Source organism: Haliotis cracherodii, unplaced genomic scaffold (assembly GCF_022045235.1).
Source record: "Haliotis cracherodii isolate W230 unplaced genomic scaffold, xgHalCrac1.p SCAF_24, whole genome shotgun sequence".
NCBI lineage: Eukaryota > Metazoa > Mollusca > Gastropoda > Lepetellida > Haliotidae > Haliotis > Haliotis cracherodii.
Window position 1 is genome coordinate 6,727,626 of NW_027266280.1, and position 14,519 is coordinate 6,742,144.

At 39.9% G+C, this 14,519-nt stretch overlaps 1 protein-coding gene across 3 annotated transcripts in view; it reads left to right on the forward strand.

The window, feature by feature from the left end:
* Positions 1-59: 59 nt before the first annotated feature.
* The window catches only part of LOC139472226 (kinase suppressor of Ras 2-like), a 57,344-nt gene continuing 42,884 nt past the window's right edge, over positions 60-14,519 (forward strand). For all 3 annotated transcript variants that reach the window (XM_071254602.1, XM_071254601.1, XM_071254603.1), the window contains exons 1-3: positions 60-361; positions 5,149-5,289; positions 13,160-13,304. In XM_071254602.1, coding sequence (XP_071110703.1) covers positions 200-361; positions 5,149-5,289; positions 13,160-13,304 — 448 coding nt within the window. In that variant the 5' untranslated portion in view covers positions 60-199. The remainder of the gene's footprint in view (positions 362-5,148; positions 5,290-13,159; positions 13,305-14,519) is intronic.

The window sequence follows — 14,519 nt, forward strand, 5'->3', positions numbered from 1 at the left end:
ATTCGATATCTCGTTGGTGATCACGTGAACACGAGAGTTAATCGTCAATATGGCCGCTGTTTTCCTTGGTACGAGGCTGTCAAATTGCGGCATAAATATTCACCAAGGATGGTCTTCTTCAAGCACTGATTACATTTTGGATTGATAATTAAGAAGAAAATATGTTTGAGGAACTACCTGCATCTTAGTCGTGGTGAAAATGTCGTGTGATTTTGATATGCAGGATCCTGTGGAGCAGGCGATCAACGCATGCAAGATGGTTCAGTTTATGATTGACTTTACTGCGAAACAGCTCGTGGGACTGAGGACACAATGTGCTACGACCGAGCAAATTACCCAGAAAGAAATAAGAGATACAGAGGTGACAGATTCAGTTTATTCCATAATGGTAGAATAGCAGCCTGTGTCGCCTTGATTATATGTCGATCAGTCACTTCCCTGTACACGAACGGCTGCAGTGTATCTTTGACATTTGTACCCGATCAAATAGTCGTCAGCAGAAGCAAGGTGCTGAGTGCAGTACCAGCAATCTTACGGCCAGTTATATCTATTACTAGGATTAACGAGCGTTGATAACAAGCCACTTTCTTTGATATTTATATGAATTGGATAATTATATGAGACATTACCTAAATGTACGAAGTAAGCTAGGTGACATTCCTGTACAGTGCAATGAGACTGAGTGTCAGATTAATATTAATGTGTGATATCCATTGACATTGACTAATTGTTTTAGAACCTGAATATATTTTAAAACATTGGTGTTATATGTTGGTAGGAAATTCTATCCCTCGTGCCTTTTCACACCTTAATTAAACAATGAGAAGGCAAAAATATTACGACATAATTTCATAATGTTAGGAAACTTATTTTCTATTTCAGGCTATTTGTTTTGGACTGATAATGATTGATATGGCTTATTAGTTTAGTAAGTTTCAGGTACGCCTTCATTATTCATGAATCAGTTATCACGGAATATTATATAAATCACTGGTGTGAAATCTGTTGTGGTTTTATGAATATATGGTTGTTGATTAATGCTGCATGCAGCAATATTCAAGATATGTGACAGCAGTCTGTAAAAAATCAGTGTCTGGATCAGAAAGTCTAGTGATTGACATCATGAACATCAATTTACACAATTGAGATACAATGACATGCTTCAACCAAGTCAGCAAACCTGAGTCGGCTTTTACGACAGGCATATATTACTGAAGACCCATTCTAACTCAGAATTTCATGGGAGTTATGACTATATGATTCCTCACTCAAGGCCCTTTGTCACAGATGTGAGGTGTAACTATACAATTGGCTGTTTGTCAGTCCTTTTCATACAGTCAAATGCAGTTAGCTGTATGATAGTGTTGGGAAATGGTTAAGATTTCAAGACTGATCTTTTTTTATCTTTTTACTGAAAAAGCAACAGATGATGTTTTATTGAACAATAATAATGGAGAACAGAATTCTTAAATTTTCTAGAAATTCTTGCTCAGAATATTTTATGTGAATTAACAATATAAAAAAAGAGTAAAATATATTTTGCTGTAGCTTGCAACACATACAGAGTAGGGCTGGGACGAGTCCAAATTTACTACCCGAGTACCCACCACCTTATTACCTGACCCTACCCGGGTACCCACTGTAGATATTTAGAGATAGGTACAAACTGTCCGATTTGGAAAAGTTTGACCTTAGCCCTGGCAAAATGTATTTAGATACATGTGTAAAATGATCTGGTCATGTATAAACTGAAGTTTTATCCTTATTCAAACATATAAAAGTCAGAAAAAATTGTTGCATTGTCAGAAAGAAATTGGAATATTAGTGACTCATAGTGTAACCATAGAGTTTTTGTCATTCAAGAATATATCATGTGACTAACCACGGGTCCGGGTAGTCCTGTGGGTACCCGGGTCCTACTCAGGGCCCACCCAACCCGAGTTACCAGTCCCAGCCTTAACACAGAGCTACCACAACTAGGAAAGCTTGCCATAGAAATGCCTTAAGACCTTGTAGGTTATCAATTTTGTTGAAATTCTTGTTTTCATTCAACATGTACAGATGTAAAGCAATGTACAAGTTAACTTAATTTCTTGTACCAAACAACATGAACAAATGATATAACTGATTAATTAATTAGAACAGCACTACTGCAAGGGTGAAAGGGAAGCTATCAATAGGAGAACATGTAATTATGGTAAGAAATGTGCATCAAGTAAAAACGTCGCATTGATAAAATTTGTGTTTATTTATTTTCAATCTGAACCTGACCGCTATTAAATGAACTATTACAAATATTGCAATGAACCTTTGAAGGAGTTCCTTCTGATGGAAATTCACATGACTATGGGCATTGATGGAAACTGGATTTACACGTACTTCACAGAGTAATGCCCCATGTTTTTGTTAGCAGCAGTCTTCATCACGCAGTTTCCAGTTTCATGTGATAAGCTCGCACGCATCGATTACTCAAGTGTCTTTATTTAGAAAATAAAAATCACCTTAACATACTATATAAAACTCATAAAAATAATATTGGTAGGTAGGTTTGAGGATTAAATTGGTATACCGTATTCGACGTAATAAGCGCCCCGCTCTAATAAGCGCCCACGACGATATTTGCTAAGATATTGTCTAGTGAACAGTCCCAATTAGCACCCCTTCCGATTGATCAATGTCCACAAGACTTATTTATTCGTGTATAATACGCACTCATGTGTTATATGCGCCCTTAATTATGGCCATTTAATTCTGGAAAAATATGTCTGTCGTACATAAACATTTCAGGCTGTCAGCATAAACCACGAAATTTATCTTTCAACTCTGTTTTTTTTCAACAAAATAACATTGTGATAAGAGCCCCCAATTTCTAATTTTGAGAGCGCCCTGGGCGCTTATTACGTCGCATACGGTAAGCATGTTTAGCTTGTATAGTATTTCAATTTACATGAATTTTATTTGAGACCGCCTTATTGAAAATGCTATCACTTAGTATTACTCATCAATGTTCCATTTTTTGGGGTGATATTTTTAGTTTTGATCTTGTTTACTAATTGATGAATTAAAATAAGATAATGCATACTATGGCATGTGTAGCATTTCCTTGGATTCATGATGCCAATTACATGTATTATAAAACATAAAAAGAACAATTTGGATTAAGCCTGTTGAGCCAACATGATAATGTTATGTTATTTAAGACAGAGGTGACTTGTATTTCAATGATAACAGGACCATTAAGAAGAAGGGATATTATGTCTCTATACACTAATGCATTGAAAGCAGTGCTTAACTTTGTAAAATACCTTGAAATTTAAGAAAATGTGAACTAAATAGTATAAAGTAATACCCAATTTTAAACAAAATAACAATAACAAAAATCACGATTTGCCTGCTAACATGATCAAGGCAACATTTATTTGTAGACAAATCCGTGGACAATTTGAATATTGATCATTTTATGTTTTATTTGTAATGTTTGTTAAATCTAACTTGCATGCTACAACTAAACTTGTTTCAATAATTCAATCTGTCGTTGCATCCTGTGGGACTTGTAGTGCATATATTTGCATCCATTTACAATTTTGATGCTAAATATGGTATCTCACATGTCACAGTGAAGAAGGTTGGGTAATTTAGGGACAAACTGTTTAAAAATAATTTTAAAAAGTCATGAACATCCTTGTGATATTTTTAAAACTAACCTTTGCCTAATGTTCCTTTGGTTCTGAAGTTGCATGCAAAAATATTCATACAGGGTTTTAGTCCTGGTTATAGAATGCGTTCATGTTTGGACCCTGCTCTTAATTCTAAGTTCTATGTTAAAAAACCTTCCTGTGGTTTGAAACATTGTTTTGAAAATGCAGTGAACAGTCGCAGATGTAACGTGTACACGAGACGTCTCTATCGTCCCCTGTACGCGAGATGGGCGCGGTCCGCCGTACTCAATGAAGCGCTTGATGCGAATTAATTCAATCACCATGTTTGTGCTATCACCCGTGGCCTCTGCGAAATTAATTAAAGTGCTATGTAAAGTCACCCACTGATGAAATGTGTATGTGTATATGGCGTTGTTAGTAGTAGTTGTAATGGGGCTCAACATATGTTCCCATTTTAGTAAAATCATAAATTTTGGCATTCAGACTTTTGCACTTTGGTCTTGCTCTTTTGCTATTTCTGAGAGTTTCTAATCTGGTTTTTGTTATGGCCACCAAGACGGCCATATTGGATTTGCATGGTTAGAACTAAACTCAAAAGCTTTACTGGCTTGGGTAAAGACCAAATGCCCTTGTAATGTTAAAGCAATGGGGAAATCTGTACTCGCTCACAGGAATTTGTAGCTAGTGGGCTACTGTCAAGGTCTAACACTGGATTATGTTTGAAAACCTTTTTAAGGCAGAATATTATTTTCAGAAATACTTCTCCAAGGTTTGACATTCTTGTTTTAGAGTGCCTTTAATTTGTAATTGCACAGCTAGAATAAGTTCCTGGTGTCTGAAAGTCATGCTTAAAACATTTAGTTTTTAACAAAAATATTCATGACATGGAGTCTGTGGTGTACTTCCGTACAAGTAAACTGGACGCACACATGGGAAAAGAACATATTGATATGACTTATGGATAGTACGATTCACAAAAGTAACTCAGGTAATTCAGAAACTGAATTACCCATGAACATCCAGGTAAAAATGGGTCTTCAGCAACCCATGCTTGCGGCAGAAGGCCACTTTGATTATTGTAAGAGGCGACAAACTGGATCGGGTGGTCAGCCTCACTGACTTAGCTGATGCATGTGCATGTCAATCAATGGATTATCTGGTCGAGATTTGATTATTTACAGACCGCCATCATATAGCTGGAATATTGCTGAGAGCAGCGTTAAACAGCAAACAAATACACAGAAACTGAAAAGGGTATTGTCACAAAAGTATTATCTAGCTCATGGGTAAATGACATTCACTGAGATTGAAGTTGGATATTGTTCTTTTTTTTAAATTCCAATGGGCACTTTCAAACCAATTTTGAGTGCACTGTGGCACACTTGAACGAAAATATGTTTCTTTCCCTGTTAATAGTGTTATCAATATCACATGCCAATTGGCCGTCTAGATTGTCAACATTCAAAGACTGATTTGTGTTGTATTTCAGAGCAAGCTAGTGAAGTTATTCAGTGACCAGCTTGTTGCCAAGGCACGCCTGGCAACTGATGTGGTGCCAGAACAGCTTGGGGAGTATCCCAAGACTGACCAATGGCTGAAGGTGGTGGGCGTGGCAAAGGATGCAGTAGAGGTCAGCTTTTAACATTTCATCTTTAGCATCTTCATTGTTATAGTGGTATACATGTTTGAATAACCCCCAAGTGCCTCATGCTTTTAGGGAACTTTGGTAACCTACATAATAGGGCTGTTCTGTGTTACAGGTACTTTGGGAAACCATGATACAAGCCTTCCACAATAAATATTGCTGTGTGAACTAATGGCTGGGATGTTAAAAATATATAATTAAGTGTATTTGTTTGGGTTTTATGAATACTGAATGAATTTTAATCGTCCTACAGGGTTAGAAATTAACACTAGCCCGTAGTCCGAGGCTAGTACAAATTCATTCGGGCTAGTACAAATTTCCAAATTTCCCCATTGTTTTAACATTACAAACTCATTTTATCTTAACCATGTTTACCGGGGCTAGTGAAGCTTTTGAGTTTAGTTCTAACCCTGTCCTAGTACTGCTAATATGAGACATAATATTTCTTGTAAACACTGCTATAATATTTGTCAATGTGTTACCCCCTCTAGTGGTGCGCAGTATTACCGGTATATCTGTAAACTGCGGTATCAAAATATCATTTTTTAATGCACGGTATATTGTGTGATTTCAAATTGCAATTTTTATCATGTGTTTAATGTTAAACATTTGCCTAATACCTTCAAAATGTTTCCGTAATTCCAAAATGTAAGTTTGTTTCTGTAACACCAAAATGCTAAGATAGCGGTTACTTCTAATTACCTCCCTTTACAGCGTTAGGAATTGGCACTAGTCCTGTAGTCCTTACCAAACTGGCTGTTAAGGTATCACAAGGACTTGTAGAAATTTGCCATTTTAAAGGGTTTTGCTTTATGTTATCATTATAAGGACTAGTGGACTAAATATGTTAGTTTCTACCACTGCTTTAGAGCATTTACATTTAAACATTTCCATCAACTCTTGGGGCTCCAGATGGCATTGTGGCCAGTAGTGGCAAATGTGATAGGCATGGCCGAAGTGTGAAAGCACCAAAACATGGCAAAATTGATGAACCAAATTTTGCAGTCTGTCGCAAGTAGGCTTCTGAATTTAAAATTTAGAATTATACAAAATATTGTGATATGTTTCACAATATGGCTTTGTGCATCTCAAAATATTGTGATTAACTTTAAATCTCTGATACCCATTCCTAGTTATCTCCCTTTGTGAGACTTTTACTATGGTAATGAAGAAAGGCAAAGAAAACATTCTAGTAAGACATTGTGGTTATGTTATGGGGAAATGTGCAGGAGAAACTCACAATCTCAACACACACGGGACGGCATCATCAGTCGTTACATTCGCCAACACAGTTACTGTCTCCAGCAACAGCTGGCCAGAGTGTTGTTACTGTCTTCATATCGATGCTGCCAACAGTATCTCATTTGTTTGCAACCTAAAGGTCAAATCTACCCCAATGTCTCGCATTGTGGTCAACAACTGCATGACAAACTTGCTCTTTTCTTTGTGAGTGAGTCTGTTTTTACACCACGTTTAGCAATAGTTCAGCAATATCATGGCAGGGAACAACAGAAATGGGCTCACTCATTGTACCCACGTGGGGACTCGAACCCGGGCCTTCGGTGTGACAAATGAACGTTTTAACCACTAGTCGACCCCACCACCCCTCTTTTCAGAGTGAAATGATGTTATACAGCATGATAGACACCCCCGAGTTCACTAATCTTGTCAGATCAGATGTTCAGATCTAAAGTACACATATCCAACACAGATAACTTTACTCATATACTACTGTAAATCTTGAAATTAACGCAAGCATGAATTAAATGCGAAAAATACGAATGGTCTTTGCTCGCATTATTAAACATCACATTTATATCAACAATAAGACATTTTGGATAGCAGAAATACCAACTTAAGACATACGCTGAAAACAAACAACTTTGTATTCCACATCACTGTTTATTGAGCAGCACTTGTAACAGGTATATAAACAATGTCATTCAAATCCTAATTACATCCTGTGAATTGTCACTGCTTGGGTCAAGACAAGAGTTCTACTCACTAATGTCATCACTGATCATGCTAATCACACCTGCAAGTCCATACAGACGCCACCCATGCAACACGGTGTCTTTGCTCTTAGCGACTGCGTCAAAGGGCAACACGAGCCAGCGCGCATGTATTGTTTTAGCGGAAGTACTCTACTCAGAGCTGATAAGCAGTGTTATTTGGTGTGTGAATGGATTAATGTAAGGTTGGATTAAATCGAGGATTCTTCTGTAAATCAGACAAAGGACATTTTCTTTAGATATAAATCCATTGATGCTTGACACATCGAACCGCATTACAAACCACCCTCAATCTAAACAAGGCTCTATAATCTAGAAGCAATACTAAACCCACAAATTAAACTAGAAAACTTCAAGGCCTTAGGCGTATTCTTAATAAAAACGGAACTAATAAAACGCATCTAAAAACACAATAACCTACCAAATCAAAATCACATAAACAAACAAACATCCACCATACACAGCTCCCTTAGTTCTCCCCAATCCCATCGGCATCTATTCCAAATCTCAAAATTCCCAAATTCTATATAAGCAACCCCTAAAACCCCCCTCTTGGGTTGCACAGACCACTTTCGCCCCTTTCGGAAACACATTAAATGGCCTGGCCGGGCCCGTGTGCGAAATACGCATCAGTCGGAAAGCGCACGTTAAATCTCCAAAGTAAGTAAGTAAGTAAGAGGAGGGGGTGTCACATTCATATTGAGTCGCATTTTTGGCTAGGGACCAGCGGTCACATTCTTTTGGAAACGCATTGATTTCTCGATTTACAGTACAGTAAACTACGGTTATAACGAACTGACGGATATAACAAACTTACTCTTTTGGTCCCGACTATTTGTTGGAGTTATGCTGTATTAATGCTTATAACGAACTACGGTTATAACAAACTAAAATTAGCAGTCCCTTTAAGTTCGTTATAACCATAGTTTACTGTATTCCTCTTTTGCTGAGGACCAAACTAGTGATTAGTCAAAGGTGTGGTACTCAGCAAATGTTGTGTAGTGTTTTAAAATGTCAATGATAATATATTGCAATACCTATCCTGATACAGACCTGAGTGATGCAGTAAGATTCAGTACAACTCAAGGCAATATTATCATGATCATAATTCATGAAACTAGTTTCCTCCCTGATTATCCACATTGGAGATAACAGGAGCAATATAGGGCCGTATAGTCCGGGAGGTAATTTAGTGGTGTGGTGTTTGTACAAATTAGTCAAGTACTGTTCATACAACACTCTTCACACTTGCCATGGGTCAAAGAAATACATGTAGATATAATTTTCTAATTGTGGTTATAGTGTGAAAATTCTGTCCATATTAAGGCTGTCTCTATTCTCTGTCGCTTTCATGCAATCTCTGTCCAGGGGGTTAAAATGCGACCTGTAACAGCGTCCTTGGTCATGTTAAATGCAGTGTCTGAAATAACTGCCTGCCCGTGTCTGGTAACTTTTCAGTCAGGCTGCATGAAATTTTCCTCCACCTGCCCAACTCTCTGACGGATGATTTTAAGACTACTTACGTGTTCAGTTTTCTTCAGATATATTATAGTTATCATCTGGTCTGTTTCTCCGTCCTTATTTCGCATAACATCGAAACTGTGAAAGATTTTTCTTCCAAACTTGGTACATGTATTTATCAGGTGCTGAAGTGGTGCCTTTTGCTGGGGGGATTTGACATCTTCCCATGACTCTTGTTATTCTCAAGTAATCCTTTGTGTTATTTCAAACATACTTTTTTTGCGATTTTTCAATATTTATGTCTGAATGCAGCAGGTAACTTTGAAGATGGGCAGGCAACACTTATGGATCTCCTACCTTACTGTCTTGTTGGGTTTTTAAATTATTTCAAACACTGGTCACATAACTTTCAACTATGTGAAATATATACATTTATGTTCACACACATGCATACACAGAAGAGAATGTTTGAAGGATGCAGGAGATTTGCATCACATGCACTGACCGAGGCCGCTGTTACAAGTCATGGTTTGTCTGGTCCTGATGCTGACCAGCTGGAATATTGCTGAGTGGAACATGTAACAAACAAAACAACATTATCCAGGACAATGTCAGATAGTTTCCCTTGCTATGGTAGCCAAGGTTTGATATAGAAGACTTGTATTCTTTTCCTACATGGGTGCAGAGTTGCATCCCTTGAGCACACCAGAAACCTATGGTCGTGGCTTCGAATCCTGGTTTGCCCGATTATGTGTCTAGGTTTGTCAGCACCATACCCATGCTCGTGGGTTTCACCAAAGTGGCAAACATCTGAGACCTGCATCACCTTGGTTCTAGTCCCTAGATGTTTAACCCCACTCACTCCACATTGGTACAACACATGAAGTCCAGTCTGTCCAATATATTGCCCCTGTATATTCAGTGTTCCCGTTTACCAGTAATTACCAGTTTTTTACCAGTAAAATTAGACTTGGACCGGTTATTCATGTGTCTGCCAGTCCCTGTGGACAGGCACATAAAGAACCTATCGAAACAAAATATTGGTGATATTCATAAAAGTATAATTTTCAAACGTAGTCAGCTTGTCTGTTACCATCAGGCTTTCCCCTTGCCTATTTTTAGTGCAAGGGAATAATATTTTGCTTTGCTTCTAGGTTAAATATTTATTTGAAGCGACTTTGTGTCAAAATATTGAAGAAAGAAGAGAAAATTGTGACTGAACAAGTTACTTCAGAGGTGAACTGAACAAAGTGTTAAAAGAATTAAAAGCAGGTCATTTTTATATGTTTTTCTATTTGTTTAAAGTTGGGACTGACAAAAACTAGGGGAGACTGGTAATTTTTAGAGTTCAAAAGCCATTGGGAACACTGATATTAATTACTAAGGTCATCCTGTTGCTTAAGCCAGTATCAGTCACTCACACATCCTTTAGGCCTGTCACTACTGACACAGCTTCAGGTTATAGGTTTGGGAGATAACTGCCCTTCAGTTGGATAGAAGCATGTCCACCGTTCGGAAGCCCATTCTGTATGCAACATTTCCTTATGATGATAGCAATCAGGAAGTAGCAACACCTTCATACATGAGGCCAGGAAGGGCTGTTGAATGCTGTTACTCGACCACCGTACACCTGCTGTCACTTCCTGGTTTGTGGTGATAGTAGTATGCAGTGTAGTTCAGGAGAATGCTCATTGCAGTGTGTTTGAAAAGGGGGTTCTAGGATCCTTAAGGTCTCCTGCTGTGCTATTTAATTCTAGGGACCTTTATCTTTGTATTAAATTTTTTTATTAGGGATATGAACCAATTAATATTTATGCTAAATTTATGGATGCCGAGTAAAATATGTTCAGGTCGATGCACCCTTCTGTGTGTACCCTGTAGTGGTATGGCGGGTAGAATAGGTCCAGGGCGATGTACCCTTCTGTGTGTACCCTGTAGGTATGGCGGGTAGAATAGGTCCAGGGCGATGTACCCTTCTGTGTGTACCCTGTAAGTATGGCAGGTAGAATAGGTCCAGGGCGATGTACCCTTCTGTGTGTACCCTGTAAGTATGGCGGGTAGAATAGGTCCAGGGCGATGCACCCTTCTGTGTGTACCCTGTAAGTATGGCGGGTAGAATAGATCCAGGGCGATGTACCCTTCTGTGTGTACCCTGTAGGTATGGTGGGTAGAATAGGTCCAGGGTGATGTACCCTTCTGTGTGTACCCTGTAGGTATGGTGGGTAGAATAGGTCCAGGGTGATGTACCCTTCTGTGTGTACCCTGTAGGTATGGCAGGTAGAATAGGTCCAGGGTGATGTACCCTTCTGTGTGTACCCTGTAGTGGTATGGCGGGTAGAATAGGTCCAAGTAGATGTACCCTTCTGTGTGTACCCTGTAGGTATGGCAGGTAGAATAGGTCCAGGGCGATGTACCCTTCTGTGTGTACCCTGTAGGTATGGCTGTAGAATAGGTCCAGGGTGATGTACCCTTCTGTGTGTACCCTGTAGGTATGGTGGGTAGAATAGGTCCAGGGTGATGTACCCTTCTGTGTGTACCCTGTAGGTATGGCTGTAGAATAGGTCCAGGGCGATGTACCCTTCTGTGTACCCTGTAGGATCATGCGGGTAGAATAGGTCCAGGGCGATGCACCCTTCTGTGTGTACCCTGTAAGTATGGCGGGTAGAATAGGTTCAGGGCTATGTACCCTTCTGTGTGTACCCTGTAGGTATGGCGGGTAGAATAGGTCCAGGGCGATGTACCATTCTGTGTGTACCCTGTAGGTATGGCGGGTAGAATAGGTCCAGGGCGATGTATCATTCTGTGTGTACCCTGAAGGTATGGCGGGTAGAATAGGTCCATGGCGATGTACCCTTCTGTGTGTACCCTGTAGGTATGGTGGGTAGAATAGGTCCAGGGTGATGTACCCTTCTGTGTGTACCCTGTAGGTATGGTGGGTAGAATAGGTCTAGGGTGATGTACCCTTCTGTGTGTACCCTGTAAGTATGGCGGGTAGAATAGGTCCAGGGTGATGTACCCTTCTGTGTGTACCCTGTAGTGGTATGGCGGGTAGAATAGGTCCAAGTCGATGTACCCTTCTGTGTGTACCCTGTAGGTATGGCAGGTAGAATAGGTCCAGGGCGATGTACCCTTCTGTGTGTACCCTGTAGGTATGGTTGTAGAATAGGTCCAGGGTGATGTACCCTTCTGTGTGTACCCTGTAGGTATGGTGGGTAGAATAGGTCCAGGGTGATGTACCCTTCTGTGTGTACCCTGTAGGTATGGCTGTAGAATAGGTACAGGGCGATGTACCATTCTGTGTACCCTGTAGGATCATGCGGGTAGAATAGGTCCAGGGCGATGCACCCTTCTGTGTGTACCCTGTAAGTATGGCGGGTAGAATAGGTCCAGGGCGATGTACCATTCTGTGTGTACCCTGTAGGTATGGCGGGTAGAATAGGTCCAGGGCGATGTATCATTCTGTGTGTACCCTGTAAGTATGGTGGGTAGAATAGGTCCAGGTCGATGCACCCTTCTGTGTGTACCCTGTAGTGGTATGGTGGGTAGAATAGGTCCAGGGTGATGTACCCTTCTGTGTGTACCCTGTAGGTATGGCTGTAGAATAGGTACAGGGCGATGTACCATTCTGTGTACCCTGTAGGATCATGCGGGTAGAATAGGTCCAGGGCGATGCACCCTTCTGTGTGTACCCTGTAAGTATGGCGGGTAGAATAGGTCCAGGGCGATGTACCATTCTGTGTGTACCCTGTAGGTATGGCGGGTAGAATAGGTCCAGGGCGATGTATCATTCTGTGTGTACCCTGTAAGTATGGTGGGTAGAATAGGTCCAGGTCGATGCACCCTTCTGTGTGTACCCTGTAGTGGTATGGCGGGTAGAATAGGTCCAGGGCAATGCACCCTTCTGTCTGGGTAGAATAGGTCCAGGGGAAGATGTTTCAGAAATATTTCAAATGTCAAACAAAAAGTAAAGTTGACTACTCAGCGTTAGAAATTGGCACTAGTCCTGTAGTCCTTGCCAAACTGCCCAATAGTTAGGATATATATCACAGAGTGGAGATATGATAATTGAGGATGATCGATCTTACAATGAAGCAATTATATTGATAATGTACCCTATTTGCTTTGAATACAAAAGCCAAAAACATTTAAGGATACCTCTTCATGCCCCTTTGTTTGTAACACTGCAGTGTTCACATGTGAGTGGCATCATTGACTTGAGTCTTGTCTCTGGGGACCCCATAACTGCCCAACATTGAACATTTTGATATGACAAGGGCCCCTGGACTGTAAAGATTTATTTCAAAAACTGCATTGGATCAGGAAAAGACTGCAAATATCCAACAAGCGTTCACTGAACGACACGTTTTTTTGTTCCTGTACAGGGCATCAGGGAAAGGGGGATAACTCTGGATAGCCTTCTGGAGATGTCGGAGGCTGATGTGGCGTCTCTCCTGGCTCGCTATCAGGCAGATAGCGACGAGACTCGCCGACTCAACCTAGCTCTCAAGAATCTCAAGAATTGCACAGGTGAGGAGTACAGTGCTGGGATTTTGCTTTGTTTCAGAAGTAGCAATACTTTCAACTGGCTCCATGGGGATTCCAGGTTAGAATTGGCCCCCAGCAACCTGGTCGTAAGGAGCCTTGGTTGATAATATGTCATCATACCCCAACAGCATTATTCGGTGCTCACAATATCAATCACTGGACCTTCTGGTTGAGAATCAATTACTTACAGGCCATCAACCTATAGCTAGAATATTGCTGAGTGTGGCATTAAGCAGTGGACAGACAACTGTGAACTGAGGCTGTCATGATAAGCCCATATCATGAAAAGATACGTATCACAACATTTGAATAATGATACAGTACGTTTCACAATACATAATTTGTGTTGTTTTGGTGAGATATTCTCCATGTTCCACACAGCCTGTTTGTGTTTACCTTCTTGGACTCTTGCTGATTTAGGCTTGTTCTGTTGGTACAATGCAAGCTTTGTTTTTGCACAATGATTTGTGATAGGTGGTAAGTCCAAATATTTATCAGGCTGTGTTATTACAGTATTCAGCGTTAGAAATTGGCACAAGTCCTATAGTCCTTGCCAAACTGCCCAATAGTTAAGGTATCATAAGGACAAGTAGACTTTTTCCCTTTTTAAGGGTTTTGCTATATTTTGTCATTATAAGGACTAGTGGACTAAAACAGTTAGTTTCTATTGCTGAGTATTTCATAAATATTACCTTTTGAAAATCAATAGTGAATTAAAATATGAATCAATACATGTATAGCCTTATTGAATATCATAACGGCTGGTTAAATTCGCAATGGATCAAAGCGCCCACTTTGGACTGCTCTAATGCCACAATAGTTACAACATAAGAAAGGATGTTGAGATTATTAATAACTGCACATCATTATAATAACCTGAAAGATATTAAATCTGATCGTGCGTATATGATCAACATGATGGTGATAGTAATCATCAGTCTGAATCAGGGTCACCTTTAAAATGTGGATTTTCAATTTCTTCAACTACAAAACCCAGTATAGGTAGAATACGTCTTCAGCAACCAATGCTTGCCGTAAAAGATGACTATGCTTGTCGTAAAAGGCGACTAACGGGATTGGGTGGTCAGGCTCGCTGACTTGGTTGAAGCATGTCATCATATCCCAATTGCGTGGATCGATGCTCATGATATTAATCACTGGATTGTCTGGTCCAGACTCGATTATTTACAGACCGCC